The sequence below is a fragment of the Oncorhynchus tshawytscha genome, linkage group LG19 (genome assembly GCF_018296145.1).
Source record: "Oncorhynchus tshawytscha isolate Ot180627B linkage group LG19, Otsh_v2.0, whole genome shotgun sequence".
NCBI classification, from domain to species: Eukaryota; Metazoa; Chordata; class Actinopteri; order Salmoniformes; family Salmonidae; genus Oncorhynchus; species Oncorhynchus tshawytscha.
This window is the reverse complement of record NC_056447.1, coordinates 41,482,231-41,507,758: the sequence shown is the minus strand read 5'-3', so window position 1 is coordinate 41,507,758 and position 25,528 is coordinate 41,482,231. Positions and strand designations below refer to the sequence as shown.

At 41.5% G+C, this 25,528-nt stretch overlaps 1 protein-coding gene across 3 annotated transcripts in view; it reads left to right on the top strand.

Annotated features, from left to right (window-relative positions):
- The window catches only part of ccnd2a (cyclin D2, a), a 280,715-nt gene that overhangs the window by 231,988 nt on the left and 23,199 nt on the right, over positions 1-25,528 (top strand). For 2 of the 3 annotated variants that reach the window (XM_024379920.2, XM_024379921.2), the window contains 2 exons: positions 19,747-19,962; positions 23,888-24,047. In XM_024379920.2, coding sequence (XP_024235688.1) covers positions 19,747-19,962; positions 23,888-24,047 — 376 coding nt within the window. Of the gene's footprint in view, positions 1-17,993; positions 18,395-19,746; positions 19,963-23,887; positions 24,048-25,528 lie in introns of those variants that run through there. The other variant, XM_024379919.2, reaches the window with a different exon arrangement.

The window sequence follows — 25,528 nt, the reverse complement described above, 5'->3', positions numbered from 1 at the left end:
GGTGTCACATAAGTATCATCAGTAGTACATTTACCATTAATTCCCACAATTTCTAATCTACAATGTTTGTTTGGTTACCGTAATTTCTATTAATGCATTCAATATATGATTATTACTGTCTTTTACAGTTCTCATTGTCGGAGTGGACATGATGTTTGCAGTGCACAACCTAGGCTACACTTGTGAGAAACAAGTTTTGGTTTATTTTACTCCATTTACAAATTGTCCATTTATGAATTGCTTTTTCTTTGGAGCGCTCCTGTCAATGTTGAGTAAAGACGCATACCTGATTACGCATAGAAGTAGGCCTAGGCTACCTGGCCTGGGCGCAAATGTAAGCTGATAAATGTACCATTTGGGGATCTGATAGTATTTCAGATTGTCACCACCACTAATGAGCTGTGGAGCTTCTCAAATAAAACATTTCTTCAACTCAAACAGCAAGTAAAGTCTGTTTTTACATCCATTGAGAATGACAAAGGTTCCTCCATGTAACCTATTTGAAAAATCTTTCCAGCTCTCTCCCTTTCAATAACCACTCAGTGTGAAAGGGAAAAAAAGGTAATGCTCTGATCTGGTGGAAACATCATAAAATACGCCTACTGTACCTGATTACTTCTTATCCCTTGCGCAAATAGTCTACAGCTGTCTGTGTCTGTCCGGAACTCACTGGCAGGTGAAACTCTGAGGGTCCAGAATATTTTATTAGCTCAAGCTTTGGGCTGGATGAGGTTGATAGTTGTTAAAATGTTTCAAGTTCCTTGCAGACAATCTATGCGTAGCCAATGTGATTTTTGTTATCAGTGTATATTCTACCTCCAGGCTGCAATGTTTTTATTTGTTGGCTTAATGTAGGCTAGTTTTACATAGTTGGCAATGGCAATAGAACTTACTTTTAGATTTGTATAATTTTCATTTAGATTTAGATAGAATAACAAAAATAATAATGACAAGACTTTGAGATACGAAGACTTTATTGTGAAATTAATGAAACTGTTCCAGGAAAATGTGCATATGTAAATCAAAACTGGCACCCAGATCGGTAGAAATAGTCAAATAAATTGCCACTCCAAATGGAAAAGGTTGCCGACCCCTGGAGTAGCCTATTATTGGCATCTTCGGGAACCTAATGGCAGAATCTACAAAGGCCAGCAGCAGCGGTAGGAGGTTCAGGAACAGGTTTTTTTCTTCTGGTTAGGCTATCTTGATCTCTGTCTCTCTTGAGTCATTTGTGTGTCTTATTAATTTAATCACAGTGTGTTTAAAGCATCAGACAAGCTCAGTAGCCTACATATACAGTAATTGCTTTTATTGAAACACATTGGGTGTGTCTATATATGGAAAAAAAATGTTGACCAGTCGATTGGTCGAAAGAACAGAAGATGCTGTTTAATCTGCTTCTTGATGTGCCACACCTGTCAGGTGGATGGATTATCTTGGTAAAGGACAAATGCTCACTAATAGGAATGCAAACACATTTGGGCACAAAATTTGACAGAAATAATCATTTTGTTCCAATAGAACATTTCTGGGATATTTTATTTCAGCTCATGAAACATGGGACCAACACTTTACATGTTGCATTTTATATTTTTGGTTCAGTGTACAGTACCAGTCAATGCTGAGCACTTGTTGGCTGCTTTTCCTTCACTCTGTGGTCCAACTCATCCCAAACCATCTCAATTGGGTTGAGGTCGGGTGATTGTGGAGCCCAGGTCATCTGATGGAGCACTCCATCGCTCTCCTTCTTGGTCAAATAAACATTAAACAGCCTGGAGGTGTGTTGGGTCATTGTCCTGTTTGAAAACAAATGCTGGTCCCACTAAGCGCAAACAAGATGGGATGGCGTATTGCTGCAGAATGCTGTGGTAGCCATGCTGGTTAAGTGTGCCTTGGATTCTAAATAAATCACAGACAGTGTCACCAGCAAAGCACAATCACACCTCCTCTTCCATGCTTCACAGTGGGAACTACACATGCAGAGATCATCCGTTCACCTACTCTGCGTCTCACAAAACATGACGGTTGGAACCAAAAACTCAAATTTGGACTCATCAGACCAAAGGACAGATTTCCACCGGTCTAACATCCATTGCTCATGTTTCTTGGCCCAAGCAAGTCTCTTCTTCTTATTGATGTCCTTTAGTAGTGGTTTCTTTGCAACAATTTGACCATGAAGCCTTGATTCAGGCAGTCTCCTCAACAGTTGATGTTGAGATGTGTCTGTTGCTTGAACTCTGTGAAGCATTTATTTGGGCTGCAATTTCTGAGTCTGTTAACTGTCGTGTCTTTGGCATCATTAAAACCGAAGACTGTTCGTTTATAAAATCAATTCTCTTTAATTATTATTATGTGATTATTCTAATCATGTAAATATAATTAACCAGGAGGTCAGGGCACCAAGGAAAATATTCAGATTACAAAGTTATAATTTTCCTAATATAACTTTCAGATGTTTTAATATCTGATCAATTAGTCTTCTAATTATTGAATTATTCTTTACAACATGTTAGTCTCATTCCAAACCTCATAAATTGTTGGTTATCTGCATGAACCCAGTCTTCACTAAGAATCATCCATACATCAATTGTCTCAATCGTTTATTTACTAACCAACTAAATAATCACAGAAATGCACACACAAACAAACAAAGTAGATATGGTTACATGGAAATGATAGGGAATGTGCCCTAGTTGGCTATACCGATATCGCAGCTTGATAGACAAAGGGACTGAGAAGGGTGCGAAAGATAAAAGACACTACAAAGTTGATAATTATAACCATTGAAATGCTAATCCTTTGCACATGAACGCTCACTCATTCGGGAATAATTGCAATCAATATATATTTACGCTCAGTGTGTCATTGTGAGCTCTGTTGGAAGATCATCCGCACCTCTCTCTACGTCCCTGGAGTCTTTCATTAGAATGGCTACTTCAGAGTAACATTCAGAAATGTTGTTAAAGAATAGGTGTTGTCGACCTTCTCATTCAATGGTATAGAATTCCTAGCTGCAGACTAGTAATTAGTATCAAAGATTTGCTTTTATTCTGTCGGATCGATAGTCTCAGAGTTTAACCACGTGGTATGGTTAAAAGATTCAGCAATCTACTCAAACCGTAGCTCCCTCTGTGAAGAGGTACTGGTCTGGTCTCAAACCTTTGCCCTCTCGTGGTAATCGAGCTAAGCTGGTCTGAAGGGAAATCCTTCAGGTGGGGGTTATATTCGTATCAGCAGAAGAGGACTGTCCCATGATGCCAGGTCAATGCCTGTGCTCATGGGGCAGGCCTATGACCTAGTTAAACTCCAAAGGGAATTGGAGTTTCCTTCATTAAACAGTTTATAATCACATTACATCATTTCACAAATAGTTTAATCTTTACTCATTAATTTTATACAACAATTAGTTGCAAGCCTCACAACTGAGACTCTTGTATAAACAGAGTTATGGTAATGTGGCTGTATTGTCTCTCATGAGTTTCACAAACATTAAATTAAATGGACCAGTCGTAGCTGGATTCTTCCCCGACAGTGTACACATTCTCCAAAACATGGACATTGTTCAGTTCTCAAGTTCTGTGATGTGGAAGAGGTTCCTTTGTTCTCCTGTGAAACGCTCTCTCTATATACTCTGGCCATGAGGAGAGAAACTCCTCTAGGAATTTATGACCTGCCTAACAGAGCCTGGGTGTAGGGGGAAGAGAGAGGTGGTGCGAGAGAGGGGGATGGTGCTCGCTGTACCCAAAGAGGGCCATGTCATGACATAACTCTAATGAACTTAACCTCTGCAGCAGAGGTATCTCTGGGGTTCCTTTCCTGTGGCGGTCCTCGTGAGAGCCAGTTTCATCATAGCACTTGGTTTTTGCGACTGCACTTGAAGAAACTTTCAAAGTTCTTGAAATTTTCCGTATTACTGACCTTCATGTCTTAAAGTAATGATGGACTATCATTTCTCTTTGCTTATTTGAGCTCTTCTTGCCATAGTATGGACTTGGTCTCTTACCAAATAGGGCTATCATCTGCATACCACCCCTACCTTGTCACAACATAACTGATGTCACAACTTCCGCCGAAGTCGGTCCCTCTCCTTGTTCGGTCGGTGTTCGGCGGTTCGGCGGTTCGGTGTTCTAGCCATCACTGATCCATTTTTCATTTTCCATTGGTTTTGTCTTGTCTTCCTTCACACCTGGTTCCAATCCCATCAATTACATATTGTGTATTTAACCCTCTGTTTCCCCTCATGTCCTTGTCGGAGAATGTTTGATTGTATGTATGTGCAAGTTATGTTTTGGTGTGTGATGGGTTTTGTACCCACTTTTATTATTTTGAATATTTTGGTTTTCAGAGTTTTGGGAGCTTTGTGAGTTTTAAACGACTCCGTTTATACCAAATTAGTTCTCCTGCGCCTGACTTCCCTACCACCAACACGCACCTGTTACAACTGATTGGCTCAAACGCATTAAGAAGGAAAGAAATTCCACGCAAATAAATTCATAAAAATCCTACAATGTGATTTTCTGGATTTTTTTTCTCATTTTGTCTGTCATAGTTGAAGTGTACCTATGATGAAAATTACAGGCCTCTCTCATCTTTTTAAGTGGGAGAACTTGCACAATTGGTGGCTGACTAAATACTTTTTTGCCCCACTGTATGTAATCATTTGTGGATTCCATCACCCATTTCGTATCATATGTTACGTATTAGAATTGATATGATATGTTACGAATGAGCAAAACGTACAATATGTTACACATTTGGCAATGTACTATATGTTATGAATTTGCAATATGTATGATATGTTACGAATTCTAGCTAGGAGGCTAGGTGGCTAACGTTAGCTAGCTGACTAACTTTATTTAGGCTAGAGGTTAGGGTTAGGGCTTAGGTTAAGTTTAATATTAGGGTTAAGTTTAGGAGTTAGGTTAAAGGGTTAAGGTTAGGGTTAGGGGAAGGGTTAGCTAAAGGGGTTAAGGTTAGGGGAAGGGTTAGCAAACAGGGTTAAGGTTATGATTGGGGGACAGGTTAGCTAACATGCTAAGTAAACTCAGCAAAAAAAGAAACTGCCCTTTTTCAAGACCCTGTCTTTCAAAGATAATTCCTAAAAATAACTACACAGATCTTCATTGTAAAGGGTTTAAACACTGTTTTCCATGCTTGTTCGATGAAGCATAAAGAATTAATGAACATGCACCTGTGGCAATTAAGGTCACAATTATGAAAACTTAGGAGACTAAAGAGGCCTTTCTACGGACTCTGAAAAACACCAAAAGAAAGATGCCCAGGGTCCCTGCTCATCTGCGTAAACAAGCCTTAGGCATGCTGCAAGGACCCCACGACTACCTGACATGATGACTCCTTGCTGTCCCCAGTCCACCTGGCCGTGCTGCTGCTCCAGTTTAAACTGTTCTGCCTTATTATTATTCGACCATGCTGGTCATTTATGAACATTTGAACATCTTGGCCATGTTCTGTTATAATCTCCACCCGGCACAGCCAGAAGAGGACTGGCCACCCCACATAGCCTGGTTCCTCTCTAGGTTTATTCCTAGGTTTTGGCCTTTCTAGGGAGTTTTTCCTAGCCACCGTGCTTCTACACCTGCATAGCTTGCTGTTTGGGGTTTTAGGCTGGGTTTCTGTACAGCACTTTGAGATATCAGCTGATGTACGAAGGGCTATATAAATACATTTGATTTGATTTGATTTGATTTGATTTGCAAGGAGGCATGAGGACTGCAGATGTGGCCAGGGCAATAAATTGCAATGTCCGTACTGTGAGACGCCTAAGACAGCACTACAGTGAGACAGGATAGACAGCTGACGGTCCTCGCAGTGGCAGACCACGCATAACAACACCTGCACAGGATCGGTACATCCGAACATCACACCTGTGGGACAGGTACAGGATGGCAACAACAACTGACGAGTTACACCAGGAATGCACAATCACTTCATCAGTGCTCAGACTGTCCGCAATAGGCTGAGAGATGCTGGACTTGTTGGCCTGTTGTAAAGCAGGACCTCACCAGACATCACCGGCAACAACATCGCCTATGGGCACAAACCCACCATCGCTGGACCAGACAGGACTGGCAAAAACTGCTCTTCACTGACGAGTTGCAGTTTTGTCTCACCAGGGGTGATGGTCGGATTCGCGTTTATTGTCAAAGGAATAAGCGTTATTCCGAGGCCTGTACTATGGAGCGGGATCGATTTGGAGGTGGAGGGTCTGTCATGGTCTGGGGCGGTGTGTCACAGCATCATCGGACTCAGCTTGTTGTCATTGCAGGCAATCTCAATGTTGTGCGTTACAAGGAAGACATCCTCCTCCCTCATGTGGTACCCTTCCTGCTTATCCTGACATGACCCTCCAGCGTGACAATGCCACCAGCCATACTGCTCGTTCTGTGTGTGATTTCCTGCAAGACAGGAATGTCAGTGTTCTGCCATGGCCAGCGTAGAGCCCGGATCTCAATCCCATTGAGAACGCCTGGTACCTGTTGGATCGGAGGGTGAGGGCTAGGGCCATTCCCCCCAGAAATGTCCGGGAATGTGCAGGTGCCTTGGTGGAAGATTGGTGTAACATCTCACAGCAAGAACTGGCAAATATGGTGCTGTCCATGAGGAGGAGATGCACTGCAGTACTTATTGCAGCTGGTGGCCACACCAGATACTGACTGTTACTTTTGATTTTGACCCCCCTTTGTTCAGGGACACATTATTCAATTTCTGTTAGTCACGTGTCTGTGGAACTTGTTCAGTTTATGTCTCAGTTGTTGAATCTTGTTATGTTCATACAAATATTTACACAAGTTAAGTTTGCTCAAAATAAATGCAGTTGACAGTGAGAGGATGTTTCTTTTTCTGCTGAGTTTAGTTGCAAAGTAGCTAAAAATCTAACCATTTGTCTTATGTAACCTTACCAGACGTTATATGAGTTACCCGGATTTACATTTACCAAATCAAATCAAATCAAATTTTATTTGTCACATACACATGGTTAGCAGATGTTAATGCGAGTGTAGCGAAATGCTTGTGCTTCTAGTTCCGACAATGCAGTAATAACCAACAAGTAATCTAACTAACAATTCCAAAACTACTGTCTTATACACAGTGTAAGGGGATAAAGAATATGTACATAAGGATATATGAATGAGTGATGGTACAGAGCAGCATAGGCAAGATACAGTAGATGGTATCGAGTACAGTATATACATATGAGATGAGTATGTAAACAAAGTGGCATAGTTAAAGTGGCTAGTGATACATGTATTACATAAGGATGCAGTCGATGATATAGAGTACAGTATATACGTATGCATATGAGATGAATAATGTAGGGTAAGTAACATTATATAAGGTAGCATTGTTTAAAGTGGCTAGTGATATATTTACATAATTTCCCATCAATTCCCATTATTAAAGTGGCTGGAGTTGAGTCAGTGTCAGTGTCAGTGTGTTGGCAGCAGCCACTCAATGTTAGTGGTGGCTGTTTAACAGTCTGATGGCCTTGAGATAGAAGCTGTTTTTCAGTCTCTCGGTCCCAGCTTTGATGCACCTGTACTGACCTCGCCTTCTGGATGATAGCGGGGTGAACAGGCAGTGGCTCGGGTGGTTGACGTCCTTTATGATCTTTATGGCCTTCCTGTAACATCGGGTGGTGTAGGTGTCCTGGAGGGCAGGTAGTTTGCCCCCGGTGATGCGTTGTGCAGACCTCACTACCCTCTGGAGAGCCTTACGGTTGTGGGCGGAGCAGTTGCCGTACCAGGCGGTGATACAGCCCGCCAGGATGCTCTCGATTGTGCATCTGTAGAAGTTTGTGAGTGCTTTTGGTGACAAGCCGAATTTCTTCAGCCTCCTGAGGTTGAAGAGGCGCTGCTGCGCCTTCTTCACGATGCTGTCTGTGTGAGTGGACCAATTCAGTTTGTCTGTGATGTGTATGCCGAGGAACTTAAAACTTGCTACCCTCTCCACTACTGTTCCATCGATGTGGATAGGGGGGGGTTCCCTCTGCTGTTTCCTGAAGTCCACAATCATCTCCTTAGTTTTGTTGACGTTGAGTGTGAGGTTATTTTCCTGACACCACACTCCGAGGGCCCTCACCTCCTCCCTGTAGGCCGTCTCGTCGTTGTTGGTAATCAAGCCTACCACTGTTGTGTCGTCCGCAAACTTGATGATTGAGTTGGAGGCGTGCGTGGCCACGCAGTCGTGGGTGAACAGGGAGTACAGGAGAGGGCTCAGAACGCACCCTTGTGGGGCCCCAGTGTTGAGGATCAGCGGGGTGGAGATGTTGCCTACCCTCACCACCTGGGGGTGGCCCGTCAGGAAGTCCAGTACCCAGTTGCACAGGGGGGGTCGAGACCCAGGGTCTCGAGCTTGATGACGAGCTTGGAGGGTACTATGGTGTTGAATGCCGAGCTGTAGTCGATGAACAACATTCTCACATAGGTATTCCTCTTGTCCAGATGGGTTAGGGCAGTGTGCAGTGTGGTTGAGATTGCATCATCTGTGGACCTATTTGGGAGGTAAGCAAATTGGAGTGGGTCTAGGGTGTCAGGTAGGGTGGAGGTGATATGGTCCTTGACTAGTCTCTCAAAGCACTTCATGATGACGGAAGTGAGTGCTACGGGGCGGTAGTCGTTTAGCTCAGTTACCTTAGCTTTCTTGGGAACAGGAACAATGGTGGCCCTCTTGAAGCATGTGGGAACAGCAGACTGGTATAGGGATTGATTGAATATGTCCGTAAACACACCGGCCAGCTGGTCAGCGCATGCTCTGAGGGCGCGGCTGGGGATGCCGTCTGGGCCTGCAGCCTTGTGAGGGTTAACACGTTTAAATGTCTTACTCACCTCGGCTGCAGTGAAGGAGAGTCCGCATGTTTTTGTTGCAGGCCGTGTCAGTGGCACTGTATTGTCCTCAAAGCTGGCAAAAAAGTTATTTAGTCTGCCTGGGAGCAAGACATCCTGGTCCGTGACTGGGCTGGATTTCTTCTTGTATTCCGTGATTGACTGTAGACCCTGCCACATGCCTCTTGTGTCTGAGCCGTTGAATTGAGATTCTACTTTATCTCTGTACTGACGCTTAGCTTGTTTGATAGCCTTGCGGAGGGAATAGCTGCACTGTTTGTATTCGGTCATGTTACCAGTCACCTTGCCCTGATTAAAAGCAGTGGTTCGCCAGTGGTTCGCGCTTTCAGTTTCACGCGAATGCTGCCATCAATCCACGGTTTCTGGTTAGGGAATTTTAATCGTTGCTATGGGAACGACATCTTCAACGCACGTTCTAATGAACTCGCACACCGAATCAGCGTATTCATCAATATTGTTATCTGACGCAATACGAAACATCTCCCAGTCCACGTGATGGAAGCAGTCTTGGAGTGTGGAGTCAGCTTGGTCGGACCAGCGTTGGACAGACCTCAGCGTGGGAGCCTCTTGTTTTAGTTTCTGTCTGTAGGCAGGGATCAACAAAATGGAGTCGTGGTCAGCTTTTCCGAAAGGAGGGCGGGGCAGGGCCTTATATGCGTCGCGGAAGTTAGAGTAACAATGATCCAAGGTTTTTCCACCCCTGGTTGCGCAATCGATATGCTGATAAAATTTAGGGAGTCTTGTTTTCAGATTAGCCTTGTTAAAATCCCCAGCTACAATGAATGCAGCCTCCGGATAAATGGATTCCAGTTTGCAAAGAGTCAAATAAAGTTTGTTCAGAGCCATCGATGTGTCTGCTTGGGGGGGGGATATATACGGCTGTGATTATAATCGAAGAGAATTCTCTTGGTAGATAATGCGGTCTACATTTGATTGTGAAGAATTCTAAATCAGGTGAACAGAAGGATTTGAGTTCCTGTATGTTTCTTTCATCACACCATGTCTCGTTAGCCATAAGGCATACGCCCCCGCCCCTCTTCTTACCAGAAAGATGTTTGTTTCTGTCGGCACGATGCGTGGAGAAACCCGCTGGCTGCACCGCCTCCGATAGCGTCTCTCCAGTGAGCCATGTTTCCGTGAAGCAAAGAATGTTACAGTCTCTGATGTCCCTCTGGAATGCTACCCTTGCTCGGATTTCATCAACCTTGTTGTCAAGAGACTGGACATTGGCGAGAAGAATGCTAGGGAGTGGTGCACGATGTGCCCGTTTCCGGAGTCTGACCAGAAGACCGCCTCGTTTCCCTCTTTTTCGGAGTCGTCTTTTTGGGTCGCTGCATGGGAACCATTCCATTGTCCTGTTTGAAAGGCAGAACACAGGATCCGCGTCGCGAAAAACATATTCTTGGTCGGACTGATGGTGAGTTGACGTTGATCTTATATTCAGTAGTTCTTCTCGACTGTATGTAATGAAACCTAAGATGACCTGGGGTACTAATGTAAGAAATAACACGTAAAAAAACAAAACACTGCATAGTTTCCTAGGAACGTGAAGCGAGGCGGCCATCTCTGTCGGCACCGGAAGTCTCTGGCCCCCAAGTTACGTCTATGAGACCAGGCTGGATGTGCAAGTGTGAGCATGAACATTTGTGTGTGTGTGTGTGTGTGTGTGTGTGTGTGTGTGTGTGTGTGTGTGTGTGTGTGTGTGTGTGTGTGTGTGTGTGTGTGTGTGTGTGTGTGTGTGTGTGTGCGTGTCAACTCTACATCTGTGTCAGTGTTTGTCTTCAACCAGCAACATGTGTTTTATGGTCCTTTTTTAGCACTGTTCCATGTTAATATTAGGTATACCAGATGAGTCAACACCTGATGGGTATGGATGGAATATTAGAGTGGTATAATTGTTTAAGTAATCTAGTTTATCTTTACTATACCCAGATCCTGATCTCATGTAACATCTGTTTGTGCTGGAGACCTTCGGGGCCCTGACCTAACCACACACACTGCAGGGAATATGGGGCCCTTACCCACTGTGCGTGTGCGCGTGCAAAATTCAGGTGTTTGCAATGACACAACAATGAGCACATCAAGCCTTGAAACCCTGTCCATTTTTTTCTGGGTTTCAAAGTCAGTAGAAGAGCATCTTAAATACAGCTGCAGGCAGAAAGGTCTCTGTTTGACAAACATAATGTCAATAGGCAACATTTTCTTTGTTCCCAACAGGGAGAGGTGCATGAATCATACATTAAACATGATTTGTATGAATGCCTCACTCAGAGGCAGCGTTTCTTTCTCTGGGCGATTTGCAGCAGGTGTCAAAATTGGGTGTCACTCAACTTAAACTGTATGCTGTATGATCAGGATTACAGTTGACGTGTAGACAAATATCAATCCATGTATTTGTTCCTTTGGATGATTCTGAAGCATTCCCATCAATGAATGCCAAAGTACATTATTGTTTAATATACAGTTCCAAGTATAAAATAATATAATTTAAAAAAATTCTGAGCATGTAATATAGCTATTTTTGTATTAGTATTTTAATTATTTGATTTAATCTTCAAGCATGTGAGAGAGGAGGGAAGAGTAAATAAAGGAAAATGAATAGCAGACTGGCTCTTCTCTGTTGGCAGAGGGAGGGTTTGTCTCGTTGGTGCTCTACAGACACCCTTATTGTATGTCCCATGCAGGTAGAACAACATCAACTATGTCCTCTCTGTGGAGAGACACATACGTCCCTCAATGTGCTGTTAGCAACCCCTTTGATAGATTGCTTTTCGTTATAAATGCTTCAACTTGTATTTTTGTTTTACTTTTCAAGAGCTATTTCTTGGATTGATTCTACTGATTTGCTTCAAAAACATATGGGAAGAAATGTGGCTGAAGTTGGTGTTTTTAAGATTTGTTGCATGACAACCAGAATACAGCTATGTGTTATTAATTTATCTTTGTCTGTGTCTAGATCACATCTGTTCCCAAGGTTTTTGTGGCATGCACCTGCAAATACTGTAATATCAGTCATATGATACAAGACTATTGCAACTTTGTAACTGATTGTAACCACCCTCACATAGCATATGAGAATGTTTGAAGCATGTACCTCTTGTCGACAGGGAGGGTATTCACCTTGCTCCCTCAGACGCCCACCCCTCGCCCCCCGAAATGTTGGGAGATGACAATTAAACATAGATATTTTGCTCTCTCCCTTGTTTTTGGACTTAATGAGATAAAAACAGGTTTACAGAAATTGCAAGAGGACATCTTTGCATACAGAATGTCTGAGGGAGTTTGGCTGTGAGTCCACAGCCCTGGTCATTGGTGCCAAATTTGCATTGTAACATCAGTAATAGAATGGTGAGAATAAAGAATAAAAACATCCCACAGGTGCATGAGCTTCCAGGGACAACCCTCGTGAATTTAGTAAGTTTGTTTCTAAAACATATCAGAGAATGGAAAGGGGTTGAGAATGTAGCCTGTAGCATTCAATTATTCTTAATTTATTCTTAATTTCTTTATTTTTACTTTTTGGATTGTGTGCATATTGTTGTGTATTGCTAGGTATTTTTACTGCATTGTTGGAGCTAGAAACACAAGCATTTCGCTGCAACTGCGATAACATCTGCAAATCTGTGTATTCGAGCAATAAACTTTGATTAGATTATTTTTAATCAACTCATTACACATAGTTACTTTCACTAAATAGTCAAATGAGCTGGCTCTCTAGATATCCCTCCTATTATCTTTCCATGTGTGTGGTTTACAATAGCTTTTACTGGATAGCTTTTTACTATCCATTGCTCTCTGTACACTCTTAGAAAAAAGGGTTCCGAAGGGTTTTTCGACTGTCCCTATAGGAGAACGCTTTTTGGTTCCATGTAGAACCCTCTGTCAAAAGATTTCTTCATGGAACCCGATAGTGTTTTACCTGGAACCAAAAAGGGTTCCTCACAGGGTTTTCCTATAGGGACAGCCGTAGGAGAACACTTTTTTTCTAAGAGTGTAGACCAAACTCAGGTCTCTTTTGCTGTGATATTATTCACTTCACCTTTGAGAAATGTGGTCGAAACATATTATAATCGAATCAAATGAATCTGTTTGGCTGAATCAAACATGGATGTATGTGTTCCTAATCTAACGTGTTGTGTTTCAAGCAGACAATTTGGATTGTGTGAAATACGCAGTGTTGGGTGGTTATGCAGACAAAGCTATGGCTAACTGGCTTTCTGGTTCTGTCTATTGTCCAGATAGCCTACAGACTGTACTGTGTCTGCACTCTTTGATTAGGAGGGATACAGGACACTATTATTACACCGTTGTATTTTCACTTCTTTGTTGATATCAGCTAAAACATTACTGTTATGTAAATAAGTCTAACCAATGGAGCATTGCAAACAACCTGGTATTGTGATATGGATGGACAAGTTATTTCTGTTTTGTTATTGTTTTACTCAGACATCTGCAGTTGTTCAACCACAACAAAATAACAGAAATGCTGTTATAAGCTATGAGCAAGTGTGAAATAAGCAAATTATAAACATGCATAAGATGTTTTGAACTGAAACATTTAGTGTATATTATTGATAGCATATATGGTAGCAACTGATCTCTCATGACCGCCTAATGTGCATGGAGTAGTAATATATTTTGATGCTTGTGTGTGACAAGCTAAGGAGACTTGTGAGTTATAACAGATGTCCAAGCTCAGGGTAATGCAGGAAATAGAGTTTGCATTGCTTTGTAAGTGTCAACCACATAACATGCCTGACAAGGTTCTGCTTTATACTCCATAGAATATATTTTTTGATGACAATGTCAGGGGAGTTCTTAATGTTAAAACGTCTTAATTAACTCTTTGAATTACCGTAAGAGTGAATGGTGAGTTTGTTACACCAGTACATTACTTTGCAGTGTTTGGAGTCAGCCAATGAGGCAGTTAGTGAATGGTGAACACATGTAAACACAGAGTGGGGTGGAGTCACTAGTTGGACCTCCTATCAATTGGCATTAACACTGTATGCACATGTTTTTTGTCATACAAAACTTCTGATCCTGTCATGGTTGATTTATTCTAATGTTTTATTACGTCAAGAATATGTTGTATTTATTTGGTCATTTTTAGGGAATATTTCCTCCGCTTTTCACAGTTATCACATCTAACACAACACTTTTTGGGTTTCAATTGCTGCTTTTAAAATGTTCACCCCCAGGCGAAAAGTATGGAATAAGAGAACAAACGCTATTTCTATAAATAACATTAGTGTATATATATTAATTTAGGAAATGAAATAGTGAACTTTATTAATGTTGTTATGGTATAAATAATTGAATGGTTTCATTTGATTATATTTAATCAACCCATTCTTTAAACACTATTAACAAGGTTATTGTTAACATTGAAACAGTCGTTTAAAAATAATTTCAAATATAAACCTTAATAAAATGACAAATATAATATATATTGGTGCATACAGTCTGAAATTATATGAAGTCATTCAAACCAAGAACCTACAGAGTGGATTTGCCTCTTTCTACCTTTTGCCCTCTAATATGGTCTGTGAGACATCTAGTTACTTGTTCGATGCATAAAATTTTTCATGTGTAAGTGAATAACAAACTGTGTTTTTGTGTTTTCATATAGGCCTATGTTAATTATCTGGTTAGAAAGCTGTTATTCTTTCATTGCAGAACTGCACTAATACCAGCTTGCAGCTGTGGCACTCGGCTGCAGGTGTGTTAGAATTATCTATAGGAAGCAACAGTCCATGTGTTTTCAAAGCATACTTCTATCTACTGCCATAATTGGGTTTATCTAGAAATCAGCCAACATTCAAACAACCTAATTTAGTAACATTATGGAAATGGCATATTTTCAGAATTCCTTTTTCAACCTGTTTGATAATTATTTTGTAATAGTTTCAAATACAGTTCCATGTAGCAGCCCAATGAACACATTATGGTTGTTTAATTTTATGTATAATGTATATGTAAACATGCTCAAAGGGAGGATAAACAATATTTCTCAGAAATATACTGTGAACAGTTTTGAAAGTTTGAAAGTACAACCTATGTTTGTTGGTGTAGACATTCTAGATGGTTTTCAGTTCAAATATGTACATTTTCAGAATTTAGAATGTTAAAAGGTTTATTTTTCTTTAGATTGTTTATAGTCTATTGCTGTAATTTGTAGAACATTGAAACGTTAAACTCATAAAGTTCCTTCCAAAATTCCCACGTCTGTTAATTTGACACATTTTGAAAACATCATAATTCGTGTTTTGATGTCAGCAACCTACTCGTGCCTTAAGTATGCTGCCTAGCTCACCCCACACTTGCATTATCTTCCCGTTATTTCAAAACCTTATGTAGGCTATTTCATACCACTTTGAGTAAACTTTGTGACAAACCATTGCAGTCACGGGTCAGATATGAGGTGAGAACTTTTCAAACTTCCCTATCAAATCAAAATAAAGTTTGAAACAAATGTTGCAATATTCTTTAGTTTGTGTCCCATTGGATATCATGTTAATTGCATGCATCTGGGAAATAATGTAGCGCCTCCGCTGCGTTTGACTCTCCTCAGAGCCTGCGGTGACGTCATTATTCCGCGAAAATACAGCATGGTTCTTTCAGGCTACAGTGCTGAGCCGCTACTGTAGTCTTAGAATGATTGTCGAATGGTATGTGTTTGCTGATTAGCTTTTTGCATTTGTTCGATGACATTGTAAACTTTAACCTTAGCATCATAAGAAATCTACCATAACTTGGGGATTGGGGATCTTAATGTTCAAAGTGTTGTGTTCCCAAGAGAGTTTAAACTCTACATTTTCCATTTGATAATATCTGCAGCAAAACGATTGTCTTTCTTGGTGGTAAGAACACAAATGGGCTTATTGAGCTGTCTTTATTTTTCACTTTGTTTAACATGCTGTCCAAGAAATGGACATAAAAAAGTAATTTCTGATGGCAGTGACAGGTGCATGAGCAAGTCATGAGATGCAGAGGCAATCAGAACACAAACAACCTAAAATAAGTCCCCATTTTGAAAGCCGAAATATGATACATAGGTTGAAATATGAATCAATGGATATTATAACAAATGCATATTGACACCCGAGGAGGTGGTGGAGAAGCATGGCCATCAAGGCGCTTCACAAGCGTATCTGTCTGGCAAAGTAGAAACTTCAATTGGACATGATTGTGCGCATGTTGTCTCAATGTAGTCTACTAGTGCATCGTTTTATGCATTCTATGTGTGAGCCTTTAAGATCAGTCATTATGGCACAGATGGGTTTGCACGACGTAGAATGTTGATTGTTTATTCTGTTTCTCTGAGGGAAATACTTTATCCCAAAATAATTCATTGAAATGCGTCAGGGACACGATACATATCTGGGGGAACTCCCCCTATACACTGCCACAAAACGAGCAACTTTCTGGATCTGTAGGCTAGTAGTCTATACTATTGTTCGTTGAAAAACATCCCTTATTGTCTTTGATGTAGTCGTTCTTGTTGTCCAAAACATTCCGACAGAAGGGGGGGGTTAATCACTCAGTGCCTCATTCATGTAGTTGTAATATTTGTGGTTGTCATAACAACATAATAGGTTATCATGGAACCAATTAAGAAGCAGTTTTAGCCTCAGCCTAGGCTATATTTCTCTGATTTTTGCGTATAATAAACAAGTTATAGAAATGTTGATCTTTATTCTAGTAGCTTAGTCTGCTTGTCGAACTTCTTACTTTTAAAAGTCTAACTGTTTTTTAGTTAAAACGTTAAGCCTTGTGTGATGTGGAAGTTTCATCCATTTGGAATGTGTTGCTTTGCCATGTCTTAATTGCTTGTTGTTTCAATTTTACGATTTCCATCTATGCTAGGGGGGAAATAACATCAGCTAATCGTGTGAATTGATAAATAGTTGGTTATTGTAGGAGTTGGACCGCCCTGGTTCTCCGAATAGAGCCTATGCAATATAATTCTGCCCAGTAACAATCGGCAAGCCTTGGTCACGCGCAGAAGACCTATTGGCTATATGCAAATTGTGACATGGGAGGAAACTATCTTGAGACAAAAAATGCTTTAAAGAGACATTTCCCACTTCTCTCACAAGTACAAGAACAAAGGTGTTGCCATTCAGACCGATAGAGACGCCCACTGAAATGGAATTTAACCATTTTGAGCCCAGCGGAAGACTGCCCCCTCTGCATATGAAAGACAATCCATGCAGGATAGTCTAGTTGACTCATCTTTGGGGGTAGAATATTATTAGAGACTAAGCTTTTTTTGGCAAACTATCAGTTCTGCTTTAAGCTCCTCCAACATTACACTCTAGCATATTTAAGAGACCTTTATCAAGACATAATAACTAGAATTAAGTATTGGACATGGGTCCTATGTGTATCGTTCTGCATATGAGTGTAATGATCACAACCTCAACCACATGGATTATATTTATATATGAATACATGCAGTTGTCCAATTCAGAGCATAGGCTGTCATCGTGGTGTTATCTATAAGAGACGTTTGTCGCAACAGCTTTTTTATGCTGCATTGCATTTCCTAGAAAGCTATCTCATTCAACCACAAGCGAGCTGTTGCTATATAAAATATAGTTATGGTAGACCTTTGTGTGTGTGTGTGTGTGTCGGGGAGAGCGAGAGGGAGCGCGGGGCGATTAGAAGTTAATCAAGTGCATTCGAAAAAACAACAGAGCAAGCAAATCAACAAGGATACGTTTTTTTTGTTGATAAACTGAAATACAGAAATAAAATTAGCCTAATGCATGTTTATGAAGTTGTCAACTTGGGTACATTGCTATTCCTGCATTCATAGCCTAGCCCTAGGCTACATCCCCTCTGAAGGCAGAAAAACTGTACCCCTGACGAGTTTGAACTCTAACACTTGCTAAATGGATAAATTGTTCCAGTTATATAGCCTATATTATCCGAGTACATTTTCTCAATTTGTTCCTGTGACGTATGGTTGGGGTTTTAATTGTGGTAATATTGTCATGATAAAATAAAATGAATATGAAGTTGTCATCTAAAAGTGGAGAGAAAAGAGGAACAAATGTTTGAGTAACTGCTCAACATAGTGTGGTCTGCGCTGCTGCTCGCGTCACTTTGGTCGGAAAAGGCAGGCTTAAAATGTAACGCCAGAAGAAAGTAGAAGCAAACTGAGGGGGAGAGGAAAAAGTTCGCAAGGAGAGGCAGGACTACTCTTGGGAGCCCTGCAGTCTCACTTTTATGCCTCCAAAATACTTTCCTTCCAGTTTCTTTGCATCTAGCAATATTGTTTAGTATTATCACAAGAATAATCCGGCTTTGTAAAAACTGAAACGACCATGGAGCTGCTTTGCCTCGAAATGGACACCATTTTAAGAGCTCGTCCTGATCCGAATATTCTGTGTGATGATAGGGTATTACAAAGCCTGTTGACCATTGAAGAACGATTTATTCCCCAATGTTCTTATTTCAAGTGCGTTCAGAAAGATATTCAGCCATTTATGCGGAGGATGGTTGCAACTTGGATGCTGGAGGTTTGTACCGAAATACTCTGTAGGCTCACGACTCATATCAAAACACACTCAAATCCGACCTATCGTTCTGTCATTTTGTCCAGTTTGCATGGTGTGAGAAAGAGGAGGGTTGCACATCACATTGCCGAATATACAATCCTGATAGCCTATAATTCGTTTATTTTATTAATATGGTTTTATTTTTTGAACCAAGTCACTGACGATTACGTCTCAGATACATTGACAGGTGGTTACAGTGGTGTAGTCTTTCACCAGATAAAGATTTTCTTTGCATAGGTCGGATCTAGGAAAGGTGCACGGGATTATTTGTTATATATTTTAAAATTGCCTAAATATGTCCATGCACACGTATGCAGTTCAATGCTAGCCCTATTCTAGCCTATATTCTAACGCCATGTTGTTTTTTCAGGAACTGTTGAAGTTTTTCTGACGATTTTACAGATCATAAACGCTATACCTGTTGTTGATACGTGGCATACATGAAAGAGCAGTGTCTAAACTACATAGTCATCATTGAAATTAATGCGAAATATTGATCATACATTTTCTATTTATTTTTTAAATATTGGATCGCGGAAGGGGTGCGGGCCTTTCTGTCCCTCTGGTCTCCTCATTGAAATCCGTCACCCAGGAATTAAGTTAGATTTTTTACAATTTGTTTGACATAATATGTTGGGAATTGTCTGAATAGAAACCTGACCGTCAGAGCTTTATTTTCATGGAAGAGTTATTTTACTGACATTCATGAAATATTTTATATTAATTTTTGAAAATATATTTCGACCTGGCGGTGACGCACTCGAGAACAGCCACATGCTACTTCGTTTTACATTTGACAATTATTTCGCATTTATCTTCAAATTACATGTTTATCAATTGTCGGGTCTGATGTGAAAGACATTGGTGTTCATTATGATGTGAAAATTATAGGTGTAGACAATTTATTTATATTTTTAAATATTTTAGGAAAATATGACGATGGAAAAAAAGAGGTTCCGTACTGTGCTGCATGGGTGTTTTTTGGCTGGGGTAATTGTGACTTGAATTCATTTCTTACTGAAGGAATGTGATTCTATTGACAGCCTGTGCCTGAGAGCTTTTTCAAACATTGAAAATAATCTTATTTAGAATTTATTGATGATGTCGCAACAACTCTGGGTGGGGCTCAATTATTGGCCAGGTCCCAAAGGGTTTCGACGAATTTATGTGCATATCTGGCTGTTACATTATTTCCTTAATTTCGTTATCATTTTTATGTTTCACATGTATTGAACACATTATAGGTAATTGAAATAACTGGAATTTGATGATGCCAATTGCTGCACATTGTCACATGTCACCTCTCTCTCTAGGTTTGTGAAGAACAGAAGTGTGAGGAAGAGGTTTTTCCCTTGGCAATGAACTACTTAGACAGATTTTTAGCTGTGGTTCCAACCAGAAAGTGTGATCTGCAACTTCTTGGAGCAGTTTGCATGTTCCTTGCATCCAAATTGAAAGAAACTCGTCCATTAACTGCAGACAAACTCTGCATCTACACTGATAACTCCATCAGACCACAGGAGCTGCTGGTAAGCAACAGTTGGTTTCTGCCAGCAAAATTATGAGTTACATTTCAGATTGTTATTGTTGGCTTTGTCAAATATGAAACTCATGGCTATTTGTCAATGTTTATGTTATGGGCCAAAAGCCACCTACATATATGTTTTATATTTATTCATATTATATATGCTACTGTCCATTTTCTCGAAGGATAAACTATTATGGAATATAATTCACTGAAATCATCAGCCAACCTAGATTAAATGTTTGGCCCCATCACTCTAGGAATGACCCAGAGTGCTTTGTCCCCCAAGAGTTATACTGTACTACAGGTAACTGCCAAAATAAAGGAAACACCCACATTAAATGTGTTAATAGGGCGTTGAGCCAGCACAGCTTCAATGCGCCTTGGCATAGATTCTACAAGTGTCTGGAACTCTATTGGAGGGATGAGACACAATTCTTCCACAAAAATTATATAATTCGGTGATTTGTTGATGGTGGTGGAAAATGCTGTCTCAGGTGCCGCTCCAGAATTTCCCATAAGTGTCCAATTGTGTTGAGATCTGGTGACTGAGACACACACCCTTTAAACCCCCTATGGTCTTTTGAGACCCCTCTTTCAAGGTCACTGAGAACTCTTCTAGCCATGGTAGTCAAAATTATGGCATGATGGGGTGTTAATTGCTTAATTAACTCAGGAACCATACATGTGTGGAAGCACCTGCTTTCACTATACTTTGTATTTTTGATTTACTCGAGTGTTTCCTTTATTTTGGCAGTTACCTGTATATTGGACTGTACAGTAGGTTTTTGTACAGTGGTCTCCATCACCATCTAGTGGCAAATATTTGTAGTAGAACGAGGTCAGCCGTTGAACTGAAGCCAAGGTTTAGATCCATGGAGTGATTGATCTTTAGAGACTTCAGTCTACAGAGAGTAAGTCTCCCATATTGATGGTCCTGGCAAACAAAATGTTGTCTTTGACCTCCAGTTTGCTCCACTCAAGGTTTGACATAGATGTCCTCAAAGAATGGACACTTACAGGTTTTTGTAGATCCTGCTTCAAAAAGTACTTTTTCCAATGTGTTAGAAAACAATGCTTATTACTTGCATACAGTACATTACAATTTTGCATTTGATTAGTTCACTAATTGGATGTCTTGGTTGTAGGTGCTCACAACGAGGTTTCACTTGACCTGGTGTGGGTACATCCTGCTTGTCTTGGTTAGGGTTTCTGCTGCAGTCATTGGTACCCCAAAGTTAGAGCCTTTGGCAATCTCATAGGGTCATGGTGGACCCAAGTGGTGGTGAACATTTAAATAGTCAGTTTCTCACATCAAAAGTATTTCCTCTGCGACCCTACATAAACATTCTTTAGTAAACAATAGTCAATCCCACCCATGTTGTGAAAGAGGCCGCATATTATTCAGCTGAGAGCTTGGGGGCTGCCTGGGCCTGACCCACCTCCTCAGTTGATTGCTGATCCCATTGCTGTGGTACTAAATATGTATGGGTTGGAGAGGCCAGCCATTCCCTGTGATGACAGGTCCTGCATCAATGGTCTTAGGGTCTGAGTCTGTCCCTCCTCATATCTCTCATTGGTTGTTATTGTATTACTTGCTGACAGAAGCATGATCAACATCAGGTGAAGATTCATATTTTGCTGGGAACTGGGCTGGACTGGGCTGAGCTGTATCCACCCATACATGCTGTTTAGGCATGGGTCAGAGGAGTACCATGTTTCTGAGATGGTTTCATGAGGGTTGCCTGGTCGTGTTCACAATTAGCTTCTCTTTAAGGCAATCTTTTGGCTGACAGATACAGGAAACAGGAGATCAGCTGCTCGGCCCATGTGATCGTTTTTTTGTCCCCATCTTTGGTAACAATTTCTTGTAAAATAAACCACAATGTCACCCAGAAGGTGGGGCCGGAGGCACCAGCAGAAGGAAGTGGGTGCCTGCATGGAGGGTGTGTTGCAAGGTTTTGCCACAGCTCGCTCACTCTCTCTCTCTTTCTGTCTCTATCTCTCTCTATCTCTGTCTCTCTCTCTCTCTCTCTCATTCTCTCTCTCGCACTCTCTCAGCTTGTGTCTGTCAGCTCGTGTCTGTTTTCTACCACAGTAGAAAGCAGACCTCTAATGATAGAGAGGGGAAACACTGCAGAGTGTGGACAAGAGTCAGGGCCATCTATCTATACGATTCCTCTTTGATTCCTTGAATTCTAACCGCAGCATCACATTTGTCAACGGCCTATTTCTCAGCGGTATCTGTGGCATTCTTAAGGAGTGACTCACTGAACCTTAGCAGTTTTTTACTGTTTTTGTAAGTTGATAGGGAAACACAACACCCTGTGAAACTGAAGTGGGGATATCATAGGGCTGTATCATAGTGTGTGGTCCCCTTTCAGAGGAGAGAGAGAGAGAGAGAGATACAGTTCACCTGATATTGGGAATGAGATCTGGTCATCGGTACAGAATCACCCTGTCGTGGAGTTTTAAAGGCAGTTAATGGCTGCCATATTGGACCTGCGTTGTGTCATGACTAAGAACCATGTGACTCTCTGAAGGGGAAATCACTAGCATCCTAGGCACAAGGACAGTCGCAAACCACAAAATTCCTCCCAAATTAGTCACCAGCTCCTTCCGTTACTCATCCTTTCTTCTCTAAGAAACAAGGACAACCGTATAACTCAAACATAACCTCCCACCCCCCAAGAAAAATAACACCATGTGATTTAAGATAGGCCTAAATGTCATTGGCTATTGCTGATAGACATTGGGATTGTGCAGTTGAGGATACTGCTCACGATTGAACAAGTTCAAGTTGATTAGTTTTAGGGAAACTGTCATTTTGTGTATAGTTTTGCTAGGTGGGGATATATTTTTTTAGCCTCTCCTTTTATGCTGTTCACATCAAACATTAGGTATACACTTGTTTTGTCTGTGTGCCAGGTGAGCTGTAAAATCGTTGTAAATTAGCTCTGTTTGTTTAACATTATCGATCGAATTTCAGAGAAGGTGTCAATTTGAATTTAGCTAGGTGCTCAAAGTAGCAAAACCGGTCCTAACTGTGGTAGCTTAATAGCTTCCAACAGGTTATGACAAAGGTTAAATGATGCTATCCTGTACTAACCTATTTGCTGTGCATTTTGTCTTGCATTTGTACTTGTATAATTGATACTGTGTATAAGACCATGGTACTTCTTGCTGCCTATGGAGCAGCAAGAGAAATTGCCCCTGTCTACCCGAGTACTCCGTTCTGCCACCTCTTGTCTCCTGGCTCTACCACCCCTGCCAAAGGGCAGCTTCTCTGTCCTGGTACCCCGATGATGGAACCAGCTTCCCCCTGAAGGACAGCAGAGTCCCTGCCTGTCTATCTCCCAAAAACATCTGAAACCCTGCCCTCTATTTTAGATAATCGCACAGCCCCCTAAATAAATAAGCATTTTGTGAACTAACACACGCACTTGATTCATTTTCCTCTTACTAGCTGACTTTGCTGACAGCCACTTTATTGAGGAAAAAAGTACTTGCTGTGATATGTGGTTGTCCCACCTAGCTATCTTAAGATGAATGCACTAACTGTAAGTTGCTGTGGATAAGAGCATGTGCTAAATTATTAAATGTAAATGTATTATACAAATTGAAAAAAAAATCTAAATAGATGGTTGACCAAATGATCAACCATATAGGAACCTATTCATTGCCTCTGTTGGCTTGAGCATGTTAGTGAGAGCTAGTTTTAGAGTCCCTATCTCCTCCCACCTCCCCCATCCAACCTGGCTCAGTCTCAGCTAGGCTGGTGCCATGTATATACAGTATGTTTAGCCTTGTTGCCGCTCTCATCCTAAAACAGTCTCTCTCGCTCTCTCCTCTCTCTCTTTTGCCTTCTCTTTTGCTCTCTCGCTCTCTCTTGCTCTATTTCTCTCTCTTTCTCTCGCTTTCTGTTTCAGGAGTGGGAGCTGGTGGTGTTGGGGAAGTTGAAGTGGAACCTGGCGGCTGTCACACCAAACGACTTCATCGAACACATCGTGAGGAAGCTGCCGTTGCCCGAGGACAAGCTGGCGCTGATACGTAAACATGTGCAGACCTTCATCGCCCTCTGCGCCACGGGTATGTTGCATCCTTTATTGATACTAAAGTCTCACTGGTGGATATTTATGTCATCAAAAGATGAGCCAATGTGGGTTGCCATCTGGTATCACTTTTGGCTCCCATGCCAGATTTTGTAAGTCAAAACGATAATGGATGTGCTGCCAAGTCAATTAGGTGCTGATGTCTTGCGTCAACATAGTTGCAAAATATCCTTGTCTCCCCTTCTTTCGACACAAAATCAAAATATCCTTTCTGAGCAACAATGACTGGCGGAGACCCCATTCAGGTAGCTTTGTGGGCCCCCCATCAATGTGGTGTCATTTCACTTAAGTGAGATGGATTACCTCAATGTGAAAATATGTGGGGCTTAGAAAAGCATGTGTCATGGAAGGATGTGTCTCTGTGAGAGTCTCATGTTCACGTCCATCATGTTTCCCCCAGCTGTGGCGGCTGGTACGGTCATGTTCTGGAGACATATCAGTGGCTATCAGAGAATAGAGTGACACTTCAAAGGACAGCAGCCTGGTTTAAAGGACATTCCTGTGTTCTTGTGTGCTCTGGGACCAAGGGAGGACCTGATGGGGGTGGGACTGGGCATTGTCCCCTCTGCTCTCCAGGGTGGATTGTTTCTTCAAGATCAAACATCAAGTTGTGAGAGGAGATTCTCTAAATATGATCTGAAAATCTGGAGGAGGGTGAGAGCAAAGAAAGAAAGAAAGAGATAAGGAGGAGTATATTGTTCCTGCAGTCCCGCATAGTGAGGCCTGTCATGTTTTCATATCTGTCCGTTTCTCTCTCTTACGCCTCCCTACTGCTTGAGGGCATGATGACTTTCCCATGTTCAGGGTGTGTTTGTGGGGCAGGTTCTCCCAGCACACATCCCAGCAGTATGGGGGGTAATGGGATCCAGAGCTGCAGCAAGGCCCCCCTCTCCCTCCCTGGCTCCTCTGGACTCCACCCCGGGGTCCCACCTCTGGCCCCACAGGAATGCCCCCTACACTCCCTTATGGGTGAGATCCATGTGGTGGTAGAGGAGTGTGTGTATGGATGGATGGAAGGGAGTTACGGTGACAGGTCTCTAAACATTGCCACTTTTGATGTAGAATCCCTTTTCTGATTGTGCAATTGATATTGTATGTTGTGAAAGATGGAGCACATTGATGGTCTCCATGGGAACTGGCCCCATTGTTCTCCATTTGTCTCTCTGTGCCTCTCTCTTTTTCTTTCTCTCTTTTTCGCTCTCTCTTCATGCTCTCCTTTATGTTCTGTGCCATTGGAGAGATGAATGTAAGGGAACGACTGTGTCAGTGATCAGACCTATTCCCAAAGCAACATTGCACAAGGCTCCCAGTGCACTTGGTCCAAAATTGCTTCAGTGAGGCAGTGGATATACATTTATGAGTCTTGTGAAGGAAGATGTCTTCCTGATGTCTTGTAGAAGGAAACCTTGTTGCAGATAACTAAGATTAACAGCAGGCTATTTTGTCTTCATACTCCTC